Source organism: Protomyctophum parallelum (genome assembly GCF_964188405.1).
Source record: "Protomyctophum parallelum genome assembly, chromosome: 4".
Taxonomy (NCBI): Eukaryota; Metazoa; Chordata; class Actinopteri; order Myctophiformes; family Myctophidae; genus Protomyctophum; species Protomyctophum parallelum.
In genome coordinates this window covers 18021510-18049009 of record NC_139700.1, presented here as the reverse complement: position 1 = coordinate 18049009, position 27500 = coordinate 18021510, and the positions used below count along the sequence as shown (strand labels likewise).

At 42.2% G+C, this 27500-nt stretch overlaps 1 protein-coding gene across 1 annotated transcript in view; it reads left to right on the top strand.

Annotated features, from left to right (window-relative positions):
* Positions 1 to 20823, top strand: part of ptprq (protein tyrosine phosphatase receptor type Q) — a gene marked incomplete at its 5' end in the record, with an annotated part of 83258 nt that extends 62435 nt beyond the window's left edge. Inside the window, 15 exons of the mRNA XM_083762705.1 lie at positions 1 to 84; positions 168 to 241; positions 561 to 660; positions 1590 to 1718; positions 2173 to 2217; positions 5217 to 5243; positions 5416 to 5497; positions 5813 to 5903; positions 7482 to 7558; positions 8219 to 8353; positions 10484 to 10609; positions 10844 to 10992; positions 17438 to 17573; positions 17939 to 18062; positions 20173 to 20823. The exon at positions 1 to 84 is cut by the window's left edge and continues 199 nt beyond it. Coding sequence (XP_083618831.1) covers positions 1 to 84; positions 168 to 241; positions 561 to 660; positions 1590 to 1718; positions 2173 to 2217; positions 5217 to 5243; positions 5416 to 5497; positions 5813 to 5903; positions 7482 to 7558; positions 8219 to 8353; positions 10484 to 10609; positions 10844 to 10992; positions 17438 to 17573; positions 17939 to 18062; positions 20173 to 20210 — 1417 coding nt within the window. The 3' untranslated portion in view covers positions 20211 to 20823. The remainder of the gene's footprint in view (positions 85 to 167; positions 242 to 560; positions 661 to 1589; positions 1719 to 2172; positions 2218 to 5216; positions 5244 to 5415; positions 5498 to 5812; positions 5904 to 7481; positions 7559 to 8218; positions 8354 to 10483; positions 10610 to 10843; positions 10993 to 17437; positions 17574 to 17938; positions 18063 to 20172) is intronic.
* Between the last annotated feature and the right edge of the window lie 6677 nt (positions 20824 to 27500).

Below are 27500 nucleotides of genomic sequence, written 5' to 3'. Positions count from 1 at the left end.
CGTGATAGGAGAGGACGAGGACTGTATGGAGAGCATGGCCAGCAAGTACTGCAACGGCCCCCTGAAGCCAAGCACTGTCTATGTGTGAGTAGCACACACGTATACACACCATGTACACACACCTCATACAGACTCCTCTCTCTGACTGCTGGCTTTGTGTTCGACAGGTTTAAAATTCGAGCCACCAACATCCAGGATCAGTACACAGACTCAGAGTATTCTGAGCACATCAGAACCTCAGGTAAGCCTGCTAGCTCTATCCCAGTCTCACTCTACCTCTGACCACTTCAGCCCTATATACATTTTGGCTATTTTCAAAAGATATTTATATATTTAGAAAATTAGAAATGGGACATTCTGCATGATGAGTACTTTTACTTTTGGTACTTTATTTATATTTTCATACCAATACTTTCCGAACTTTTACTTTCAGTATACTCTATAGTGTTGATGCTTTTAATTCAGTAAAACATTTGAGTACCATTTCCACCACTGCTCAGAATAAATCTCTACAGGAAGGCGTGACTGTGACGTTTACATTCATGTGTTTCTCCATGCAGCCGACGGGGTGTTGACCAGAGATCAGCAGATCATTCTGGGCGTGCTCCTCTCATTCTTCCTCGCCGTGTTGTTCATCATCATCATCTGTGCCTCGGTCAAGTGAGTCTCCTTTAGGCTGCTCTATATTCTCCACACTGGAAAATCCTGTTTGTTTAACTCCCAGGGCCCTGTTCGAACCATCCCACAGCACTGGTTTTCAACCTTTTTGAAGGCCCATTATATATTGGACATTTGAGCCACAGAACACCATTTGATGAGGTTTAGCTTGTCAGACCAAAAACGTATTTTATATTTTTGCTATTGCTGGATTTTGTCCATGCGGTATTGATGTTGGTATACCATTAGGAGAGATAACAGGCAAACAAACAAAATATCAATTCTTCTAATCTACATGCACTAATAGTCTAGATTAAGTAATACAGATGTTTAACAATAATACAGTATAACTCTTGAGAACGTAAAATGAAACCAAATGGACCTGGTTTCATTTTACGCTTTCAACAGTTAAAGATCTAATAATGGTCCACTTGGTTACCAACTCTCCATCATTTAGCTGGGGACCACCTGAATCCCCCTCAAGGAATACTGGTGGATTGAAAACAACTGATCTACAGTATTGTGTATGTTTTAAATGCAGGGCGTGTCTGCACGACAATTCAATTCAATTCAATTCAAGTCCGCTTCATTGGCATGAGAACACATACATTTACATTTCCAAAGCAAGTGTCAAAATATAATAAAAACAGTTGAAAATGGGTAAAGTATATACAGTTGGAGGGGTACAGTATTTTGTAAACAGAGCTATGTCACATTGCGACTGCATCATTATATACATGTTATACAGGATATAAAGCTTTTTTGAAACAAATAGCAGTCACTTTTTTCTCAAGACTATTTAAATAGTATACAAAATAGAAGATTTAAGATGTGTTTTAAAGGTACAGCAGCTCTATTTACACGCGCAGTAGGTCTAGTGGTCTACTTGGTATCATAGTAAGGTGATTGACATTTGCCTCATCCAATGTCAGGTTCCATCAGCGTAAGAAAGAAGGCGAGACTTACTCTCCCCGAGAAGCAGAGATCATAGAGACCAAATATAAACTGGACCAGCTGATCGCTGTGGCTGACCTGGAGCTGAAAGAAGAAAAACTCAACCGGTTAGACTGTGTGTGTGTGTTTGTGCATCTGCATGTTCTCCAACTTTTCAATTCAGAAATCTACACACAATTTCTTACCACACACAATATATTTTGGCATTCATGCACAACTTTCGTAGCGGGCTCTTTGATAAAAATAAAAAAAAAGAAACAAAAGTGCACAAATGTTGCACTTATAAATTACACACACCAAATGTACATGTTTGAGTGAAATACCAAAAGAGAAAACTAATCTACTGTTCAAAGTCTGTATGCTACAGATATATTTTTCACAAAATGTTTTGTTTGGCTATAAAGTTATTTTAATATTAAGAGAACACTTTTTTCTTGTTTTAATGAAAGAGGCCTAAATGCACTCACACACCCTGCAACACCCTCTACATGCTACATGTGCACGTTGTCCCATCCAGGGATGCTCTGCTTCTCTCTCACACAGCCCTCTCTCTCACTGCAGGTACTCTTCCTTCTTCTTTAGACGGAAAGAGATATATGTCATCCAGTAAGTTGGGGTTTGTGTGCGTGCGTGTGTGTGTGTGTGTGTGTGTGTGTGTGTGTGGGTGTGTGTGTGGGTGGGTGGGTGGGTGGGTGGGTGGGTGTGCGTGCGTGCGTGCGTGCGTGCGTGCGTGCGTGCGTCTAATGTCGTGTAGTATAGATTTTAGGGATGTCCCGATCGGATCGGTGATCGGAAATCGGAGTCGATCATGTCATTTTCAAATGATCAGGAGAAATAAATTGGAGATTTTCTTTTTTTATTTAAATAAATAGTGTGTCTAAATAGGCTTGTGTCTAATGTTAATCTCAAAGAAAGATGTATAAACAATGATATTTTGTGAAAACTGTCATGTAATGACGTTTGTCCTTCTGGGGCACTAGTTCCAGCAGTGGCAAACACTGCTCTCAAAGATCATGCAACAAACATTCACAGAGGCGTCTATCCATGATATGATAATGTCCTGTAGTAGGCCTACTATTTATCTCTGAATGATAGCCAAAGCCATGCAAATGGTGTTTTCTCTCCAAGAGTTTTAACTTTGACTTCAGTTCCATAAGCTGTATTTGCAAGATTCTAATTAACCAATACATCATTATTTTTGCTATGATTCCCTGCTTTCATATGACATGAAACATTTTAAAATCCACAATGACAGTCCTTCTATAGTTCTAATAAAAGTAGTCACATATTTTGCCTTTGAATAATTGAAAGGCAATAGACTAGACTAGAGTGACATACATTATTACATTTCTCACATGGGACATGGCACAAATGATCGGAATCGGAACGTAGCAAAAATATTTCATCGGGACACCCCTAATAGATGTTATTCATTGCATGTGTGTGTGTGTGTGTGTGTGTGTGTGTGTGTGTGTGGACGTGCGGGCATGTGTGTGTTTGTTGTCACTTCAATTTGTTTATATCATAGTCCTCCCAAACATCCGTCTGTACTTATGGTTGAAGCTAGCTCTGGTCACTTTGCTGCCATTGCATTTAGGCTATGGGACTGTTATTATATTATTATATTAACGTTTTACCTACTCACCAATACAAAGGTGGCTTGTGTAATTAGAAAGCCTACTTTCCTTAGTGGACACACTCTGAGACCCCCACCACACGTATAAAATGTACTTTTTGGCCAGAAAGGGATTTCTTTTCACCAGAACGAGAAATCTTGTCTATGAGTATTTCTCTTGGAAATATCAGTAGAGGGCGCAGTGGAGTTTTTCTCTGGTGGAAAAAAATCCCTTTCTGGCCAAAAAGTGCATTTTATACGTGTGGTGGGGGTCTCAGAGTGCGTCCACTAAGGAAAGTAGGCTTTCTAATTACACAAGCCGCCTTTGCTTTGGTGAGTAGGTAAAACGTGCTTAATATTTTCGCTACAGAGGAGAGGCGGGTCTGCATTTCATGCGAGGGCAGGAAGAGAACAGTCCCATAGCCTAAATGCAACGGCAGCAAAGTGCATTAGGGCTATGGAGTCTGGACCATAGCTAGGTTGAAGCGGGTGTTGCATGATTGTCAGGCCGGCCGTTCAGATTTGTTTTGCTTGTGCTCGAGTTGGAACGCATCACTAACGTCGCTCACAGCCGCTTGTTTCATTTCACCTACAGTGTGTTGTGTTGTCATCCCCGTGCTTAGCAGTCCTGCTGAGTGTGTGCATTATCTGCGGAAAGAAAATGTTTATGTAACTAGAACTGCAACTGTTCTTATAGTGACTATTCCAACGATTACTGCTTTCTTCTTTTCTTTTTTTACGTTCTGTTTATTCGATTTTAGACGTTTTTTTTAACAAAATGCAGAAAAAATCTGAGAGGTAAACAGAGTAACAAAAACAAAAAATGCAAAAAACCAACCACACACCCACGCAAGAAGAAGGAAAAAAGTATACAAATCAGCTCATGGGTACAAACATCATACAGGCAAGACAGGCATGCTAGTCAGGTAACAGGCTAATCAGGTTCAGTTGGGGTTACGATTGTAAGGTGGTCTTCTAACGATTACTCCTACCGCACCGGCCGGTCCTCCCTTAAAGGAGAATTCCATGCTAGAAGGCTTTCTTACCTTCATTTGTAGTTGTTACATCCCCACCAAAGAGGTCCAGGTGTTATTTTGTGCAAAAGCGCATTATTGGCTATTTCCCCTAAAAGCTCTCAGTTAATTGAATTGAATTGAATGGGGCATTGGGGTCTTGTGCTAATTAGCTTATTTCCATCGCTCACACTTTACTACTTATTTCGATGGAAATAAGCGAATTAACACAATAACCCAACCCCCATTGAGGGCTTATTAGGGGAAATAGCAAATAATGCACTTTTGCACAAAATAACACCTGGACCTCTTTGGTGTGGACGTAACAACTACAAATAAAGGTAAGAAAGCCTTGGAAAGCATGGAATTCTCCTTTAAGCCCATTTTAATATAGGATGTTGATGTCTACAATGACAAAAAATAGATTATTTGATTTTCTGCACCACTAAATATAATATGGCATTGGGTAGGGGCTAGTTAGTTAGAGTTGTACCAGTGCACAAGGTGCTGCTGCTGCGCCCATGCTCCTCAGTAATAAATAATGAGGGAAGAATGGAGAGTGCAAAGTTACCAGTGATCAACGGCTTCATTCAGTTCTGCTCCCATGTAGACATTCTTCTGAAATATAACATCAAAGATAGACCTGGATCCTCGCAGTTCCATTTTCAGAGGACTGGAGAAAGAGAGGGTTACATTTCCCCTGCTCAAACACAAAATGTTGACGGCCTTTAATGAGGACCCGCGTCAACCTGTGAATAATGCATGCCCGACCATAATTGCAGAGTTAATCACTTTCAACCTGCTTGCATCCCTATTCTGTCAATATAGGGCAAACAGTTTCAAATATTAATAAATAAATCAAATAGCGTTATTATTATGTGTGGTATAAGTGTGTGCCGGCTGTGTGATATCCATATATCCATACAGTAACGACACATTGCCATGACTTATTTGTGCCTCTATATCTTTTAACACAGGCTCCTGAGCTACAGAAAATCACTGAAGTAAGTCACCTTTTGCATTGAATGTAATTATTTAGCAGCAGTAGGCGTACATTGCCGTTCCGGTTTGTATTAGGTCTTGTAATCTATAATTAATTTATTATAAATAGTTCTTGGCTGTTGGGGTGATATTTCTGAGGCTCTCTCTCTCTCTCTCTCTCTTCCTCTTTGCCAGGCCTGTCAATAAGAAGTCTTTCATGCAGCATGTGGAGGACCTCTGTGCCAATGACAATGCCAAGTTCCAGGAGCAATTTTCTGTATGTAGCTTCATAATCTGATTCATTATGCATTAGGGATAGGGGTTGTATGTGTGTGCGTGCGTGTGTACGTGAGCGTGCGTACTAGAGATTTGCACGATATTGAAATCATGACCGATATCCGATCTTTAAAAAAAAGGGGAAAATAATCAGGATTATCTTTAGATCGGTTCGCTACCGATATGGCATTTTTATGGCCGATATGACCAATTTTGATATGCTATCGATTATATTGTGCTTCTCTAGCGTGTACTGTACTGTATATCATGTGTGTGTACACTGCATGCTGACTTGTCTAGCATCTCTCCTTCTCAGGAGCTGCCTAAGCTGCTACAGGACCTGGCAACCTCAGACGCTGACCTGCCCTGGAACCGATCCAAGAATCGATTCACCAACATCAAACCTTGTAAGTGACGTGAACCGACAACAAGGATCCAGATCTGCCTGGAACTACATGTATCTAGATGTATTGTACCGGTCTGCCTAATGGCATAATACCGCTAATGACAACAACAATCTTTATTTTTGTAGCACTTTTTTTAAACAGTTACAAATGCTTTACGTAACATCAAAGAAAGAAACAATAATATAAGAAACACAATAGAACATAAAACAAGAATGACACGCATATAATTAACGGCCAGATGAAACAAGCGCTCCGGTGAGCATCTATCCCCCACCCCTTTAGTTTTTTTTCCTATGTTTTGTTTTTGTCAGGAAAGTGTATGTTTGTCTGTTACAACCTCCCGGCTGTTAGTTTAGTTCTTTTCCGTTTTTGCATGCCTTTCCTGTAGCTCCAGACAGTTAACTCTTTTTTTTTTTTTTTTTAAGATATTTTTTTGCGGCTTACGCCTTTTATTGATTTTTGAAGGGACAGACAGTAGGCTGACAGGAAACGGGAGAGAGATGGGGGGATGACATGCAGTAAAGGCCGTGTCGGGTCCGGGAGTCGAACCCGCGGCACACTGCGACTGGATTACCAGTCCGGTGCCCAGACCGTTACTCTACGGCCTGGGCCTACAGTTAACTCTTAACATTAGCGGCTAATGATTAGCCGCTGTTGTCAGTGGCTCGCTTCCTTAGAGTATATATTAATAGAGACGGCACCGGGAGTAAACCCTGAGGCGAAATGGACATAGTGGTCGAATTTGGCATTGCAGCTCGAGCCAGCACTGGTCCGTTGACTATCATTGTGCACGTTCATGTTATTGGGGCATGACACGTGAACACTATGTTTCATACGTGAACGTGCGCAATTGGCGCAATGATAGTCAACGTCACAGAGCGTTCACGATTTGCCCCAATCCATCCCAGAATGCACTCTGTTCCTACCCGGAAGGAGGAGTGGAATCGCCTCATGCGCTTTTGAGCAACTTAATGCAAGTGGATGGGAGGAGAAATCTGGTGCCTTCTCTATTAATATATACTCTAAGCTCGCTTCACACTGAGAGACTTCCGTGTGGTGTTTTATGGGGTCAGAGTCAGGCAGCCAATCATGACTATGTCGCGCCGAAGTCCTAAAGCCAACAGCAGCGATCACAAGCCAGGTTTCACCTGGCAAACAAACGAGGGAAAAATATGGACTAGAAAGGTGCGCTACTCTGAGACAGATCTCCACCAGGCCGGGTTGCCTAACTAGCGTGGTATCAGATGTGGGGTGCAGTCATCAGGACTCAAGGAAGATGTGGGGGAAAGTACTGTTTGTACGACAGACGATGTTGCCTCAATGTGTGTTTAAAATTTGTGGGAGATCGGACGACACATTCATGATTTGAGGCATTTTCTGCAAAACAGACCCTTCCTGCAAACCTTTGAAGTAAAGCCAGTGGAATGGAATATAAAGAATATGACTGATACATCTCGATGAACAACATTACTCCATAGATGTGTACAGATTTATGTGACTTTTCGACGAAATGTGTAGGAGTCTGTAAACATGTGCATGTCTACTAAACATGTTTCTGCATCGATTGACTGTGTCCAGACAATAACAACAGAGTGAAGCTGCTGTCGGAACCAGGCCTGCCAGGCTCTGACTACATCAATGCCAGCTTCATCTCAGTGAGTACCACTGAAGTTCCATTGCAGCTTTTATAATTTGAGGCTGCTTGCCCAAATCAAGTCTGTGCTCTCTTTTTGAGCGTGTCCTTCATGCTTTTATCTCCACACGTTTGGACTACTGTAATGCGCTTAAACCAAAACTCCATAGCACAAATACAACTAGTCCAAAATGCTGCGGCACGTCTCCTAACTGAAACCCCTAGGCGTCACAACATTGCACCTATTCTGGCCTCTCTTCTGGTTCCCTGTTCGCTTCAGAAAGGGTTATAGACACGTTTAAAGACAAGAGGTGCCTTTTCTGTCGTAGCCCCCAAATTGTGAAATGAGCTCCCCTCCATCCATCCATCTTCAACCGCTTATCCGTAGTCGGGTCTCGGGGGCAAAAGCTCCACCAGAGTGCTCCAGACTTCCCTCTCCAGAGCAACATTAGTGACTTCCTCCTAGGGGATTTCCGAGACGTTGAGTTGAGAAATGTGCTTTATAAATAAAGTGGATTGGATTGGAGCAGCCAACCTGCAGGGCCCACTTCCACTCATCTCCTATGACACCAGTGCTGTTAACATGACACCCATCTGCTGTAATTAGAGGAGTCTGCTCTCTGTCTCTTGTTCTCTTTCTCACTCACTCACTCTCTCTCTCTCTCTCTCTCTCTCTCTCCAGGGTTATCTGTGTCCTAATGAGTTCATAGCGACTCAGGGACCCCTTCCTGGCACCGTGGCTGACTTCTGGAGGATGATCTGGGAAACAGGAACTCGCACCATCGCCATGCTCACACAGTGCTATGAGAAAGGCAGGGTATGTCATGGTAGATGTAATGCCATTACAGAAGACACCATCTGTGATGGCATGCAGAGGATGGAGTAGCTAGGTGGATCCGTTTCGTTGGGTACTCCAGTATGTTATAGCACCATTAGTGCGTGTGTGCGTGCGTACATGCGTGCGTGTGCTTGCTGAAAAGTGAGTATATAATAGCTTAAACTACTACTCACATTCACACAACATTCCGACTGCAGTGTTTGTTTATATTGTGCATTACACATACCTCAGGCAATGTTTTAATAATTGTCTCTTCCAATTCAGCTTTTTTTATATATATATATATATATATATTTTATCCCACAATTTTGAAACCCATTTTTCACCCAGTGTCAATTATCTAATAGCCTGAGCTAACGTGTTAGGTTTCTGGTCTAGAGGGGCGGGTCGCGCGGTGATTGGATCTCATCGATCTGTCCGTCACCCCCGGCCCCTCCTCTCCCCCCTAGTGCAGCGCTACGTCACATAATTTGGAGCGACGCCCACCCGGAAGGGTTGACTCCACTTTTAGACCAGAGCGGCCAATGCGTTCCTCCAGGCTTTCAATATTTGCACCAACAAAAATGAAAGCCTGGTACCGAGGCTAATTGTCTCCACCAGGCCGAAGGCATGGGGGGAGAGTATGTTTTGCACTCCGTCCGTCCTTCCGTGTGTCCGTGTGTCCGTCCGTGTGTGTGTCCGTGAGCAGCTAATCTCGGCCACCGTTAACCCGGTCGATGCCAAATTTTGCACACACACTCCCACTCCCACACTTTCCAGCGGACTGACCTCATGCTTCCTTCTATGCGTGAGGAGTCCAAGCTGCTTCTTTTCACCTGACAAAGGGGGATTTCCCCGGGCGGACATAGCGCGTGGAAGGAACATGTTATTCCGACCAGTTCCTTTCCCCTCCATCGGGCGCCTCAGCGGGAATCGAACTCAGGACCTTCTAGCTGTGAGGCGACAGCACTACCGACTGTGCCACCGTGCCCCAATTCAGCTGATAGATTAAATGGTTGATTCCAACTTTGGCTCGCACCCTGTCAGACGGACTCTGGTGTTGTCACCACTTATTCACAGTTCAGCAACGCGCCATCGCTGCTCGTCCATTCTCTCCACTGTTTCAAATTGGTGTGGTGGCCATCAGACCATGCCAGACTACACAACATCTAACACTCAGATCTTTTCTAGTTGTATGCACAGACAGGTGTCGTGTTCTGCATTGATTGAAGTGCTGCAACAGCAGGCACGAATTGCGGAGCACTATATATCATGCTTCAGTCAGACACTCTCGTGTAGATGAAAACTTTATTTATTGCACCGCTATTGCATTATATAGGATGGTGATGTGGCTCTGCTCCCACGAAGTGACACAGATTCCAAACCCCCTGAAGCATAGACATAATGAATCCCTCATAGGACAGAACATAAAGATTCTGTGCTATATCTTGCCAAGTTTCCACCACTGTTTTAGTTTAGGGATAATAGGGCCATATAGGGCCCAAGATAGGCCATGTAGTATACTGAAACTAGAAAAGAGTGCTCCACTCCATGAATGCACAGATTGCACACAGCATTTGCCACATTCATTATCATCTAAATGCACCAAGTCTCTGTGTGTACGTCTGTACGTATACGTCTGTAATCCACATAACTCGAGAACCGTTCACCCCACCGACTTCAAATTCGACAAACGTGTTCCACACCCCCACAGGGACCGCAGTGCCTGGTGTCGAGTCGGTCGGACCTACGGTTGTCCATAACCGCCCCAAAAAGGCCTCTGCCAGGGCTCTGGACAGGGCCCCTTAGGGTCCATATATGGAGCTGGCCTGTTCTGACCTCACAACACTCCATATTCTCCCTGTTTAACTAACAGTTAACTAATTTAATTAGTTAAATTCAATACTATAGTGATGTATTTGGATTAATTACGTAGTATGAAAGTTGTGCTGCTCACCAAGGCTGTCACTCTTGTAGTATGTCTGCTTCTTGTCATTTTGTGGCTTGAGCATAGGTGTTTCAGTGTGTGCGTGTGTGTGTGTGCTTGTGTGTGTGTGTGTGTGTGTGTGTGTGTGTGTGTGTGTGTGTGTGTGTGTGTGTGTGTGTGTATGTGTGTGTGCAACATTGTAGAACCGGTGTCACCAGTACTGGCCAGAGGACAACAAGCCGGTGACAGTTTTCGGTGACATCATCATCACCAAACAGGCGGAGGACGTCTATCCGGACTGGACCGTCAGGGCGCTGAAAGTGGAAAGGGTAACTTGAGGGATGATGACGCTAACATAACCCTCACACACTGACATGTTGGATCAGATTGGTCTAAGTCAGTGGTTCCCAAAGTGGGAACACACACACACACACACACACACACACACACACACACACACACACACACACACACACACACACGCACAATGTACTACTGTATGAAACCATAGACGTAGATAATTGACATTGAACTGAACTCTTTGTGTCTTGTGTCTGGTGTAGTATGGGGACTACATGGTGGTCCGACATTTCAACTACACGTCGTGGCCAGAGCATGGAGTCCCAGAGTCCAGCAGCACGCTCATCCAGTTCGTCAAAGCCATCCGAGCCAACAGGCATGAGAACAACACCACTATAGTGGTTCACTGCAGGTACAGCACAGCACTGCTTTGATTGTGTACTGTGTGGTCCCTGACATAATGATCAACACAACATAAATAATTTGGTTTAAAACTACAGCAGTACATATTCTGATAACGGCCTCCCGTGTTTTTTAAGTCAATATTACTCAAATATAACTTCTACAAGGATGATATACGATATGATGAGACAGCTTTATTGTCACATCACAGTTTTCCAGGTAGAAAAAGGGGGGTGAAATTTGTTTTGTGCATGGTTCCCGTCGTATAATTACAAAGTTTGAGCGCTTTTACCAGAAAAGGTACAGGTAAAGGGTTATCTTCTGTGTGGGTCTTAGATATTTACAAGCTTTTGCTACAAACGGTACAACCGAAAGGTCTCTTAGCTTATTTACAAGCTTTGCTACAACTGTACAGCCATACAAAAACCATATTAACACATACAGTAGTACCTGAGATAAGATAAAGGTGTGTGAGCATAGCAGCCACTGTGTACTGTGCACTACAGTATACTGTACCTACCGTACGGACATTAGTCAAGGTGCTAGGACATGGATTAAGGGTAATTTAAGGCGCATAGAGTCAGTGCGTGTCAGCCACATAGAAGGCTGACATTGGTATAATCTATGAGTGGTGAGCCAAAAAAAAGGAAGAAGAAAGTCAAGTACCTCTTCCCTGGTTCACAGAACCCACACTGTTAGCATTAGGATGCACAATCTGCCCGCTCCCTATACCCTGCTAGGCATAAAATGTCTATCCATTGTCATGACCTTAAAGGAGGGGTGAAGGAGAGCTCTGATTGGTATTGTGTCCATTGTCGTGCCTCTCCATCATCCTGTAAGTCCAGCTCATGGCCCTGCCGTTGCTTGCCAGAAACGTCAGACAGAGAAGCACACAGAGTGGAAATGAAATGAACCACTTGAACGCAAGCCTGCATATTCTGGGAGAAACATTAGCCAAAAAATTGCAGAGATACAAGCTGGGCTGTAGCCTGGCTCCTGACCTGAATCGCTAGCCATGCCCATTAAAAAATATACTACAGTTTACTACAGAGGGTTTAAAGTGGCACTATGACACTTTTTTTTATCATTATAATGTAATTTAGTCCAATCTATAATGGTAAGAGTATGTTAAAAATACAACTTATACAATTGGGGTGGTTGTATTTTGTCTTCCTGCTCTTCTATTGAGACATTTAGATCGTGTCAAAGGCGACACGAACTTTGACCTGATTGATGGTCAAGATTCAATTCAAGCAGGCAGGCTCTATTAGTTCAGTGGTAAAACATATCAGCACTTACACTGGAATCAGGAATCAAATCCGGGGTAGAAGAGGAAAGTAACACGGTGCAGCTTTAAGTGCTTAATGGTATTGTCATTCATCTCATTATTACCTCACACAGCAATGCTTACTCTCTGCTCGTATGCATACTACCTGCACTAATTAGATGTACTTCACCTTAAAGGGTCTTTAAAAACGGGAAGCGAGGAACGCAGGCGTTGTTGCCTGGATCAACGACAGGTCTCCTCCATAGAGTAATAAAAGGATAGAGACTGAACCGTTAGCCCCCCCCCCCCCCGCTATTCATTTCAATAGAAGTTGCTCAGTGGTGTTTTGAAGCACCTGGAAGACTGCCAGAAGTATAATTATAACTCAATGGCTTGAGCGAGTGGAAGTTTGGCCTAGCCTAGCCCCGGGGAACTACCCATAGATCCGAAGTCCCGTTAGTCCGAACATGCACTGCTCCCGTGCTTGCGGTTAGGTTTAGGTTTGCTCCCGTGCTTGCGTCCGTCCACCTCCATGAAAGTGCTGCAATTCCACATTTCGGAAGTATGTAGTGGCAGCTTCAACGTTGGATAGCCTTACTGGGGGCTTGGTCTCCTCCAGGTCTGCTCAAGAGGGGCGCGACAACGCAAGCGTAAAAGAAAAGCGAAACAATATCCAGGTCTGGTGAGTCGTGGGCGTGTGCACGAAACGAGCATGTGCGCAACAAATTCACAGGATCGCGCTCACGTAAATATCCTTGCGTTGTCACACCGCGACTGCTCCCCAGTGCTCCGCACAAAAACTCAGGTCTCATTGAAAATGAACTATAGGCGCGTTATATCGCTTCACGTTTGAAAGGCCTTAAAAGGCTGGCTGTCCAGTGTCCACCAACTGTTTCCAGGCCATTTTATGTTTTGAATTGTCTTCAATGAGTGCCATGTATTTACAGTAATGTTACTGTACAAAATGGCAGCAGGACGAGGTGCTGTACTGCACTGAGCAAATCATGAGCATTTGGTGTTTTCACCTTGCCCAGAGTTGAAATATTTTCTGCTTTGAGTAGAATGCTACGCTCATCTCTGTCACTTTTTATCCAATCACACTGGAGTTGGGGCAAAGAGTTGTTGTTTCACCTTTATTTCTCAACTATCTATTATTACATTTGAGAGAATTCCATGCCCACAATGCAAATTAATTTGTGCCCATGGAAAGCACAACTTTGTGTGCCAGTTCAGGTGGTCAAGTCATATACACTGTGATGTGCAGAATATGCCGTTCACTGTGACTTCTGTCCATGATATGTCACTGTCTTGACCTCTGCGTTTTCAACCAAGCTCTGTGGCTGTACTGGCCAATCACTACGGGGCTTTCCGACAGCTGCGATGAGCAAGGAACGCTCGCTCTCCCTGTAGTTTATCTACCTCTCTCTACCCTTGCTTGATTGTGAGTGTGTGTCTCACTCTGACACATGATATTCATGGCTAAACAAAACAACAACACGGACGCCGGACAAAACACGGTCAGTATCAAAAGATACATCACTGTCTAACTTCGTACAAAATGTACACTTTGTGTGTGTGTCTCACTCGGACACACGATATTCACGGAGAAACAACAACAGCACGGACATGTGACGTTAGAAGTGAGTGTGCCGCAGGTGCACAAGCTACAGTATAGTAACTAATACTCTCATGAATAAATTGCCCAGTCCATCAGGGTTCACTTAATGGAGAAAGACATGTAGAGTCGTTTTATAAATTGAAAGGAGCCCAGGCCTAAGCATTATAACGTGACTGAAGAAATTGTACTTAAAAAACTCAAAGCCCTAAAACTATCTAAAGCAATGAGTAGCATCCTTCAGCATGACGAAGCTGCAGCTGAAGTCATTACACCCTGCAAAACTATAACTCCACAAGAATTCAAAGAATAATTCTTCTTCACATAAAAAGGGAAGCAAATTAGATCCTGGGAACTACCGTCCGGTTTTTGTGTTCTGTATCAAAGGTAATAGAAAGGATCATATTATGGACAAATTGTTCATTATTATCACTCTACACATACGTTTGGAACCTCAATATCTACACTGCTATGCTTTAGCTCCGAGATGAGGTTCCGTCCCGTGATATACCTGCACAGAAATGGGGTCGAGCCGTCCACAATCAGTGGATTATACCCTTTTCACAGTGTTTTTCCAAAGAGTAAACCTATCATAACCGTGATAGAGTTGATAAACTTAAGGCTGGCACGAAAAATTTGAAGTCTGGTGTAAAATAACCGCTTACAAAGCGGTTGTTTGTCAGCCAATACCATGTTTTCCCTGGTTTTCCCAATGCAATCTTACGCACTATTCCCCCGCGCTATTCATTTCAGTGGAAGTAGCTCAGTGGTGTTTTGAAGCACCCGGAAGAACCGTCTATTTCCGCATTTGACCATCAAATTTTGGTGGTCAAATGCGGAAGTGCAACCGAGCGCTCAATGTTAAAGCCTTAGAGTATATATTAATAGAGACGGCACCGGATTTCTCCTCCCATCCACTTGCATTAAGTTGCTCAAAAGCGCATGAGGCGATTTCACTCCTCCTTCCGGGTAGGAACAGAGTGCATTCATGGATGGATTGGGCCAAATCGTGAACGCACTGGCCGTTGACTATAATTGCACGCGTTCACGTATGAAACAGCGTTCATGTGTCATCATGAACGTGCGATCCAATTTTTTTTTATTTTATATTTACATTAAATATAAAGGGTCATGTCATGTGATCTACCTGCACAGCCTTTGTGATCTACTAGTAGATCGCGATCTACCTTTTGGGCATCCCTGATCTAGATGCTATCCGGAATGCTCGCCCTCGTCTTTTTTCTGCCGACCGCTCGGTGGGGTGCTTCTTGTATTCTTAATATTCTTATATTATTTTACTGAGAATAAGGTTAGAAATAAGTTTAAGGTTAGGCATAGTTTTACTGGGGTTACGTTTAGGAATAGGGTTAGCTTTAGGCACCGTTTTACTGAGGTTAAGTTTCCGTGTTTAAGGACTTCAGTGTTTTGTACAGAACAAAGAATGTTTGCTTTCGCCATCTTTGTTGAAGAAGAGTCTTGGCAATTATGATTTAGTCTTACTATAGAAACACAAAAAAAAATTAAATCTTATATTTAGAGTTTGTCTGGCTTAATCTAGTTACCTCTGAGGTAAGGTTACTGGAGGTCAATGCTTAAAGTGTGATTACCTAAGTATGTTTACCTACACCCATCAAACCCATTAGTGTCAACCTCAGACCATCAGATCATGGTCTGATTTAGAATCTAAATGGATTTGTGTTTATGCTATTGCCCTGGGTCTGCTCTAATTGAGTGCAATTTAGAGGTTAGGATTCAATGGTTTGTTTACTCCCCTGTTTACCATAAGGATTGGTATTGTTTAGGCCCTGTGGAAATGTGGTGTTTAATTTCAAAATCCACTGCTTCTCTGCAAATCACCGTTCCCCCTCTGTCCAGGTTTGATTGGATTCTAATCCACAAATTTCCAAGGCACTAATTAGATGTGTCATGAAATGCTGTTTAAATCTTTTGCATTATTTATATTATGTTGGTTTAGTCTATTGTGTTCCTAGTTTCACCAACTTATTGTAGAATTGTGTGTGTGTGTGTGTGTGTGTGTGTGTGTGTGTGTGTGTGTGTGTGTAATAATTACTTCCACAAGATCAGGTCCTGGTTAATTGATAACAGGATGTCCCTCCAGTGGCCTCTGCCTTGGCAAAACGGAGTTTCTCTCTGTATCTAATGCAACGTCCCCTGTTGTAGTTGGTGACTTTGACGTTTCAGCCAAGGAAGCAGTTACTTAATTGACCTGCACATAGACAATAAAACATCTGGAGAGAGTATATGGCACTTAAAGCTATCTCTAAGGTTAATCAAAGTATAAAAGTTCTTGCCAGAATATCCATGTTTATAAAGTGCTCTTGAAATTGTATTGGCAGGGACTCTAGTACAATACATCTTGATTAGATGTCTGCACTTTCTGGAATTCTGATATACTAGTGTCCCCAATTTTCTGAAAAATAAGCTCTATAGTGACAAACTTCACCAAATACATTACTAAATTAAATTATTACTATACATTACCAAAGTACTAAAACTCCATCCCAGAACACACCATTTTCATTTTAATAGCCTCAAGAGTATTTCAAATGAAAATGTGTACAGGATCATAAAAAATGTGCTTAAAAAAACATTTTCGATTGTGTGCAGGACGCATGGAGTGTGTCTTTTTTACTGTTATGGGGCTTATTTCTACCCTATAATGTTTTCAGATGTATATTTTAGCGTGATGATTAAGTTAAAACTGAGTAATACACTGTCTGGATGGTATCTTGAATGGGAATAAAAACGGAGGATTTCTGTAAACAGTAGCAGCTGTGTTGGACAGGACGGATGCACAGATATGGGGAATTAAACTGGTGAGCTTCATTGTTATTGGCTTTTATCAATGTGGGCCTCGACACGTAATTAAAAGTAATTAAAATTCGATTTGTATGGACTTTTGATATAAAAATACACAAAAATTAAAATGTACCCATTTTTTTGGCATCCATTGTTAGGTATGCTCATATGATGACCACGGACGTGGTCTAAATGTGTGAAAAACATATTTTGCATTTCACTACACCTTTAAACACACACACACACACACACACACACACACACACACACACACACACACACACACACACACACATTTCATTCTTTCTTGCATTTTATCCTGTTGATGTGCTACTGCATTATTATTAGATTTTTATTTTTCAAATCAATTTTTCAAATCAAGTGTGATGGTACAATCTCTGTACTCTTCATACACCCAGAGCAAGTACTCTGGTCTCTACCTTGTGCCGTCATGTTGACTTCTGCTATGAGACGGTTGGTTTGGTTCGCCTGACAACCAGTATGTCTCAGATGAAAAATCAAGCATCCACAAGCGCTCCCAGGTGGGCATCTTAGAAGCTGGGGAAAGCCATTTTGGTGAACACAGCCCACTTGTTACTGCCAAATGTTTTTTGCTTGACTTGTACTGCTTCTGTCAAGTCTTTTTATTCCAGTCATACATGTTTGGTTGTGTATATCCTTTGTCACTGTCACAAAGTAAAATTCCTGCAGGTTTGATTGTAGCCGGTGTTTGTGGGTTTGTTCCCTTTATAGTGCTGGTGTTGGTAGAACTGGCGTGTTCATTGCTCTGGACCACCTCATACAACACGTCGCCGACCATGACTTTGTGGATGTGTACGGCCTGGTGGCCGAGCTGCGCAGCGAGAGGATGTGCATGGTGCAGAACCTGGTGAGTTCACAGTTCACACAGAGAGGATGTGTATGGTGTAGTGTAGAACCTGGTGAGTTCACACAGAGAGGGTGTGTATGGTGTAGTGTAGAACCTGGTGAGTTCACACAGAGAGGATGTGTATGGTGTAGTGTAGAACCTGGTGAGTTCACACAGAGAGGATGTGCATGGTGCAGAATCTGGTGAGTGCACGCAAATATAGGGCTGTCCCATTGGACCTGAGACGTGTGTGTGTGTGTGTGTGTGTGTGTGTGTGTGTGTGTGTGTGTGTGTGTGTGTGTGTGTGTGTCTGCGCGCGCGCGCGCGCGTGTGTGTGTGTGTGTGTGTGTGTGTGTGTGTGTGTGTGTGTGAGTGCGCGTGCTCAGGCCCAGTACATGTTCCTGCACCAAAGTACCTTGGATTTGCTGAACAGCAAAGGCAACAGCCAGTCTATTTGGTTTGTCAACTATTCGGCCCTGGAGAAAATGGACTCACTGGACACTATGGAAGGTGAATAATACACACACACACACACACACACACTCTACCCTCACCCCAACCAATTTACATCATACAATCTAATCCCTAATGTTTTCAAAAATAAATAACCACGGACTCATGCACGCACGTGCGTGGCTGCGCGCACACACACACACACACACACACACACACACACACACACACACACACACACACACACACACACACACACAGTATTATCTATTGATATAATAACAGCGGACCTTCGTCAGGTATACTGACAAAGGTCGAAACTTAATTTTTTGTTTGTTTTTTTGTTATTAAATTATTTTGTGAGTTTTTAAGACGGTGTGCGGAACTCTTCTTTCTCTTTAGTAGAGTCACAGACTAAGGTTCTGTGACCATCCTCTGGGAAGGATGTTTTGATGATTGATTTGACCTCTATGGTTTATAAAATATTTAGCCCGCAGGTCCCTCATAAAAACCCCGGCATTTTTTGCTAGAGGGTCAAATTCAAAATGGCGTCCGGCGCCATAGCCAAAAATGAACTTTTGATCTAGATGACCTAGAATCATGTATGAAGACACTTTTCAATACAAGTCAACCATGAGGATTCCAAATCTTACACCATTTTAATCATAAGACCTCGTTTTGGCTCCAAAATTCCAGATGGCCGCCATTCAGTACAGTGAAAACATTACTTTTGAATAGGAAAGCAATCTATTTGGGGGTTGTAATTTTTACAGACACAAAATATATGTGTCACAAAACACATGTGTCACTGGTTTCTGAATCATCAGATTCAGATGACTCCACCCTCCTCCTCTGTGCATCATCATCCTCATCCTCATCCTCATCCTCCTCATCCTCATCCTCCTCCTCCTCACTCTCAACTTCCTCGTACTCTTCAACTGGTGCAGGTAGGTGTGTTGGGAGAGCAGGCCGCATGTGGCAGACATGATGACAGCGACCACCCACCAACTCCCAATCTGTCTGAGTGGTGAGGGGTGGTGCTTCACTGTGGGGTGGAGCACTAGATACGCCAAGTAGTTGGTATGGAGGCAGTGTTGGCGTACCTCTGCATCAGGAGGGAGATGGATTCATTATTTTTTTTATTCATTGTCTTCAACTTGGCAGCACAGGCTTCTTGTCTCCATATATTACCTGTCCCGTATATGCAAAGAACTATTGTTCCACCTCCTTCTCAAGGTCAAGGCTATCTCCACACCGTGAGAGCTGCTGCTGTGCCATAGAGCTCTTTGCCACCTTGTCATACACTGATGATTTTCCTTTGCCATAGAAGCCTGAGTTGGCATCACAGCCTGCAGGGTTCATAATGTGGATATATGTGGATAAATAGGAAATATATATCCCTATATAGCTTATGCAATTTATACTTCCATGTGGGGGGTGTGTCAGCTAGGTCGGGAGGTAACAGGGGGTGCATGGCCAAAAAGGTTTGGGAACCACTGTTTTACCACTGTCGGTACATTTGGCAGCCGTGCTCCAGACGCCGCAACTGCCGGTAAACTGCTGGTAACAGCCGTGGAGGAGGATGAGGAGGAGGAGGATGATGCACAGAGGAGGAGGGTGGAGTCATCTGAATCTGATGATTCAGAAACCAGTGACATAGAATGCTCTGACACATGTGTTTTGTGTCTGTAAAAAATACTGCCGCCAAATAAATTACTTTCCTATTCAAAAGTAATGCTTTCACTCTACTGGATGGCGGCCATCTTGAATTTCGGTGCAAAAAATGCACCGTATGGAAAAGTGTCCTTATACATGATTCTAGGTAATTTGGATCAAAAGTAAATTTTTGGCTATGGTGCCGGGCGCCATTTTGAATTTGGCCCTCTAGCAAAAAATCCTGGGATTTTTGCGAGGGACCTGGGGGCTAAATATTTAATAAAGGGTCCATAGAGTTCAAATCAATGATCAAAACATCCTTCACAGAGGATGGTCACAGAACCTTAGTCTGTGACTCTACTACTTTGCAATCATTCTTCTTTGATCCAGCATCCGTCAAAATGTTTGGATGTGCGATTGTGCGTGCATCTCTTGACCGCTATTGTCTATTGATGACAACCTAACCTCACACATACACCCTCCCTCCACCTAATGTCTTCTCTGTTCACAGGTGATGTTGAGTTGGAATGGGAAGAGACCACCATGTAAAGCTTGGTTTGTTCATCTGTCGGAGAAAGAGGAACACATTCAGGTTTACTGGGACACGGGGCCAAATACTGAGCACAGACCCTGACAGGGATAACACTCCCCCCCCCCACCACCAACCTCTTCCACTTAAACCAGCGGAGGAGAGAGAGAGGACGTTTGTGGGTGTGAAACACAGCAGTCCGAACTGAACTGGCCAGTCTCTCTCTGTTCATTGGACACTGCAAACTACACCCCATGGAACCTACTACTAAAGAACAGTCCTTCCTGATGAACCCCCATGTCCACGTTATTAAATGTGAAGAAAACAAAGTGAGGGAGGGTGAAAAGCTTTTGCTAAACTATGGGTTCAAAGTGAATGGGAAGACAGACAGGTGAGATGTCACATATTAAGTAAGTAAGTAAGTGTACGGCACTGGTAACATTGCACTGGTTATTTCACTGCGTATTATTTGTCATTGTGTTATTATTGTAATCTATGTTTTTGTAAACTAATTTATTCAGCCAAAAATATTGTTTTGTTCTTTTGCTTGTTTGTGAGGTTTTGTCAGGCTTTCTTCTTTGTATTCTTTCTCAAGAGTGATTTGAAGAAATTAAAAGCAACTCTTGTTTTGTTTTTTTGTCTGCCTATTCATAGTCACACCTGAAGACCTTGAGGCTTAATGGTTTAAACAAGGATTAGTCTGGCAGCCAAAAAGCTTATTTTGTTTAAAGTGGGAAAGTCTTTTTTACTGGCCTAAAAATATATAAAAAATTAATTATATTAAAAATTTCTGACGAGCCGAAATCATTTCGGCACTACAGCGCCGAAACAGCGGTAAAATAGGAGTATGAATCGGCCCATACATTCATGAATCCACTTGCTGACCGGCTGTCAATATTGGGCAATTTTTATAGAGGTTTCTTGTGACCCTACCATTAACATCCTATAGCAGGCAAAATTGTCTAACTTTCCTTTTTCTTTAAGTAGCATGTGACATGTCAAACTAGGGGGTTTTCTTGATTCTGAATCAATTCCAAGCATTAGTTTTGCACAAAATACACAAAATGTGCTGTCCTCATCACATTTGTCATGACGTCTATAGCCTATTTAGCCCAATGAGCTGTTTTTTGCAGAAATCCGCCCTCATAGGTAGAATAAAAGTGTTGTGTGACTGTAGTATCGTGCCGAAGTTTGTGACAATGCATTGGTGCTTAAAGTTAAATATTTCAAAAACTACAGAACATTTAAAAGTCAAAAAGTTCCAGCATGACTTCTGCCATTGACCTCCATTATAATTTTCTCAACTTTTCAAAGATTCATTTTCAGGCAAACCAGTGTAAAATAAAACAATAAAAACAATGCATAGTTTTGGTACAGTAGAGAAGAAAAACGTTAAGAGCAGTTTAATAGCAACAACTGGCAAACATACTATGTATAAAAGTGCAAGAGCATCAGGGGGACTGAAAGGCCTGTCAGCAGAGGAATGCTGTTCCATAATGTAGAAGCTGCGACAGCAAAGGCACCGTAGCCCCTGAGCCTCTTCTTTGTCGCTGGAATTTCTAGGTTAACGTGATTTTTTTGAAAATCTACCATCGACCCCATTATACTTTTCTCAAATATTAAAGGACTATATTTCTAAAACTATGAAACATTTCAAAGATTCATTTTCAGGCAAACATGTCCGTATTAAGATGAACATTTTAAAGTTTGAATGGGGTTATAGGTCAAGTATGTAGAACTAGTAGCGTGCCAATTCATTGGGCATTTAAGTTAAATAACCAAAAAATCAAAACATTTCAAAGTAAAAGGTTCCAGCAGGTGTGTCCACAGTAAGCTGAATTATAAAAGGTGTGAATGGAGTTTCTAGGTGAAAGTGATTTTTTGACGTGCGACATTTTAAAGGACGGTATATATTCTAAAACTATGAAACATTTAAAAGATTCATTTTCAGGCAAACATAGGCCTACTGTGTGGACACAACACACATGCTGGAACGTTTTATTTTGAAATGTTTTGTAGTTTTATTTAACTTTTAAATCTTAAAACCTTTGCACCTCGCTGTTCCTTCATACTTTAACCTATAAACTTGATTAACAGTTTAAAATTAAAATGTGTTTTCTTAAAGGACCACTTTTTGAGAGGTTTGGGTTGTTTTCTTACCTTACGGGCAAACTATTCCATTCCATGAGTTATTTCGCTCCGTTGTGTTGTTTATTAGCAATTTAAGAAAAAAAAAATAGTCGCTCATTGACTTCCATTGTAACGGGGAAACAGCTCTCAAAGTCACTCTTTTAGCACACAAACCAACGCAACAAAAGCTGATTCTGACAGTTTATGATATCAGGAAAACTCATGGGGTTTTTATTTTCGTCTTTTAAGATAGATTTATAAAGTTACTATTTTAGTCGGAGATTAGCCTGAGCTAACGTGTTAGGTTTCTGGTCTAGAGGGGCGGGTCGCGGCTGAGATTTGCGCACGACCTGATTGGATCTCATCGATCTGTCCGTTACCCCCGGCCCCTCCTCTCCCGCCCCTCCCCCCCCTAGTGCAGCTCTACGTCACATCATTTGGAGCGACGCCCACCCGGAAGGGTTGACTCCCACTTTTAGACCAGAGCGGCCAATGCGTTCCTCCAGGCTTTCAATTTTTGCACCAACAAAAATGAAAGCCTGGTACCGAGGCTAGTCGGAGATAGACTAAAGCAGTACTACGGTGGTCCAAACTCTCGCGGGCCGTCTTGCGAGGTTTCGTTTGTAAACAGAAGTCTCCACACTGTTTGAGATGCACCCTCGCATATGAGCAATCCCTTACACAGACACTTTACACACTTCTTCTAAAGTGTCTTCTAAAGTGTCTCCCGCCATTGTATATGTTTTTAGTGACCAGCGGACGAGATCAAATCCATTTGTTTACATCCCTGTCGTTTCCAATAAGGAAGTGGTGTACAGTTTTGGTCCAATCAGATCGTTTTTTTCAGCAGTGATTCGGTCAGCGTAGGCATACCTACCGGATCTTCTTTCTACACAAATTAGTCAAAACAAGACAAATTAGTTTTCATACCTGTCAGAATCAGCTTTTGTTGTGTTCGTTTATGTGCTGAAAGAGTGACTTTGAGAGCTGTTTCCACGCTACAATGGAATATTTTTTATTTCTTAAATTGCTAATAAACAACACAACGGAGCGAAAGAACTCATGGAATGTAATAGTTTGCCCATAATAAGGTAAGAAAACAACCCAAACCTCTAAAAAAGTGGTAGATTCTGTCCACCTCATGAACAGCTCTCAGCGGGTAAATGGGGCTGGTCAAGGTCTCAGGTTCCAACTCCGAAATTTTAGATTTTCCCTCCCGGACGCCCGTGGGGTTTAAAAGGTTAAAGTCAATATACTAACATCCACTGACCTTTTCCCTGTTACAATGCTGTAGTTAGTGTATACCCCAGGTAGCCAGATTGCTCATAGCTGGTGGTCTGTGTCAGGATTTGATCACATGACCTTGTGGTTCCGAGTCAAGAGCTTCCCGAGTCTTCCAACTGAGCTATCCAAATACAACTAAACATTGGGCCTAACTTTTCCTCTTAACATTTCTTCCTAAGTGAATTCCTAAGAGAAGTCCAGTCAGATTCATGAAACGTTCTTAAGTAGGCAGAATTGTTCGTAAGCATGTTCTTATGATGATGAATCCAAATCATCGTAACTTGAAGGGGTGTGCCAGTTCATTCAAATGATCATAGGTAGACGCCCCACATATCCTAATTATATTCCTACCTGTGTTCACCCAGGTGGGTGTGGTTTTGCATGACTCCATGGCCTTGCCTGCAGTCACACCTGTGTGTGATTGCAGCACACAGAAATCACAGGACCTCACACATAGAAATAAAGTTGAGTCAAGAATACCTAAACTAAAGTCTAAATATGGAGGAACCCCAGACTCCAAACATTAAAAACCAATAATACTGTGGAGGTACTGAAGTGAACAGAAATGTTCAATATTTCAATATTTTTAATATTCATGAATGTTTTTATTATTTATCTCACAATAGTCAACTTGGGGGGGGGGGGCCCTGTGAGTGAGGTCCTGTGATTTCTGTGTGCTGCAATCACACACAGGTGAACACAGGTAGGAAAGTGGCATTCCCCCAGGGACTAATATTCCTCTGTACCTTAAGAAGATAATCACCTTTACTTATCTTTTAGCCATACGTCTTATACTCCTGAAATGGAAACAAGTTTCCCCACCTACACATAACGGATGGATAAAGGACACACTATTCTACCTTAAGCTCGAAAAGATTAGATTCTCACTTAATGGTTCCATGACAACTCTGGTAGTCCCAGAGAATATAATGGTGAACGCATAGGCCCATGCATTATACGTACGTCGTGTAAACCGGTGGCTGCGTGCACACACAGGTGGCCCCCCCCCCTCCTTTCCTCTCTTCTTCTCTCTCCCCCTCCCCCCTCTCTTTTACTTTATTTACTTCTTTATTGGTTTTGTATTTTTCTTCCCTTTCTCCAGTATTGTCTCTGCATTGGGGAAGAGTGGGTGGGCATAGTGGGTGGACGGGAGGAAAATGATGGGTGCCTATTTCTATTTATTAACAAAATGTATATGTTGACTTGACATGAACAAGGACCCCACATGGGAGGGGAAAAAAACGTAAAAAACCCAATAAAAAGATTTATTAAAAACATATGGGATTGGTGGGGTGGTTCCCTATGGTAATTAGGATGCTAATTAGGATATGTGAATGAACTGGCACACCCCTTCAAGTTACGATGATTTGGATTCATCATCATAAGAACATGCTTACGAACAATTCTGCCTACTTAAGAACGTTTCATGAATCTGACTGGACTTCTCTTAGGAATTCACTTAGGAAGAAATGGAAGAGGAAAAGTTAGGAAGTCATTGGCACATGAGGCCCACTATGCATAGTGTCTATATGACATGGCCCGAAAATATCATATATAATAATGTGGCCAGTGAGTGAAAACTGTCTGAAAACATGGCGGGACATTTGCTCTGAGTTCGGCTCCTGCACTCGAGGAAATGAGGAAATGAATAATTTAAAATAACTAGACCGGTGCCCGGCTGTAGAGCACCGAGTCGGTGACAATGGAAGTTGGAGATCCATGCCCCACCCGGCTATGCAATACCCCATGTCAGATTACGCATTCCACTTCCACCCATCAGTCTGTGTCCCTTTTATGCCAATATATGGAGATTTCTGTATCTGTCCCTCTGTGTCCCTTTATTCCTATATGGAGTTCTGTGTCAGGCATGCCCAAGTGTTGTGATGTCAGAACAGGCCAGCTCCATAGGGGGTGATCAGGTCCAGATCCCGGGCAAAGGTCTTTTGTGGCGGTTCTGGACAACCGTGGGTCCGGGCACTGCACTCTCTGTGGGGGTGTGGAATGTGTGTGTCGAATTTGAAGTCGGTGGGGCGAGCGGTTCTCGAGTTGTGCAGATTACAGACGTACGCACGTATGTCACGGCCCCTTGGCCTGGCCTGCAGGGCCTAGCTATGCTGTGTATGGTGTACTGCCCTGTTGTGTTTCTCCCACAGATCATGTGGGTGTCGGCCCACTTGAGACTCCTCATTAGGTGCATTAGGAGCACCTGGCCAGTGCTCCTGGAACCTCTATAAAAGAGGGCTTGCCAGCCATTCTCTGTGTCCCTCTCCAGATGACAGCTAGCACCCTTCTGTTTGTTTCCCTTCCCTTTCCTGTTTGATTTGCAGACTACAACACACCTTCACCATATTAACCACACATCCACACTGACACCACTGATCTTACTGACTTCCACATCTCATACATTCTGTAAGCATTCTTTATATTAATATTAGTTACCTTTTGTAAATAAACTATTGTTATTTTGACCACTGCTATACTGCATCCTCCTCAATTTGTCATGACAATACGTACACTTACTTGGTGCATTTATAGATATAGATGAGTGGCCAAAAACACTATGTTTTATGGCCCAATATTTTATGGCCAAATGGCTATACAAAACCTTTTATGTCCATGCAGTCATTTCGGGGATAAACAAGAAATTGAAGTTAGTTAGTTTCATTTATTGTCAACAATGTGGAAATTTATCTTCGGTCTCATAAACAACAGTAACAACAAACAACAGCAACAACAAAATGCAGGACAACAGTGGCAAAAAACTATCTAATGAGACATGGGTATCATTTACTGCCTTTAATGGCATTAGGAATTTTTAAAGATGTTACGGTTAACTGTTGGTATTTTGTACTGTCTACCAGAGGGAAGTAGTTTGATGAACTCCCTGAAGAGTGGATGAGAGGGGTCATTTGCTATCTTGACCGCTTTTTTCCGAAGTACTTCCTTGTACACTGATAACAATCTGCCACCCCATTTATTTAAAAAAAATCAATGAATTTAATTGAGTCAAAAACGTACTTTTATTAAACAAGACTATAGTTCTTGTATAAATTCGTAATTCATTCAATTCAATAGTCTACATTTTCCAGTAAAATCTACAAGATATGTCCAAGTAAAATCTACAAGATATGTCCAGTAATTACTGGACATATCTTGTAGATTTTACTGGACATATCTTGTAGATATTACTGGACATATCTTGTAGATTTTACTGGACATATCTTGTAGATATTACTGGACATATCTTGTAGATTCTACTGGACATATCTTGTAGATATTACTGGACATATCTTGTAGATTTTACTGGACATATCTTGTAGATTTTACTGGACATATCTTGTAGATATTACTGGACATATCTTGTAGATTTTACTGGACATATCTTGTAGATATTACTGGACATATCTTGTAGATTTTACTGGACATATCTTGTAGATTTTACTGGACATATCTTGTAGATATTACTGGACATATCTTGTAGATTTTACTGGACATATCTTGTAGATATTACTGGACATATCTTGTAGATTTTACTGGACATATCTTGTAGATATTACTGGACATATCTTGTAGATTTTACTGGACATATCTTGTAGATTTTACTGGACAAATCTTGTAGATTTTACTGGACATATCTTGTAGATTTTACTGGACATATCTTGTAGATTTTACTGGACATATCTTGTAGATTTTACTGGACATAGGACATAGGCCTATCTTGTAGATTTTACTGGACATAGGACATAGGCCTATCTTGTAGATTTTACTGGATATATCTTGTAGATTTTACTGGAAAATGTAGACTATTGAATTGAATGGATTACGTATTTTATACAAGAACTAGTCTTGTTTAATAAAAGTACGTTTTTGACTCAATTCAATTCATCGATTATTTT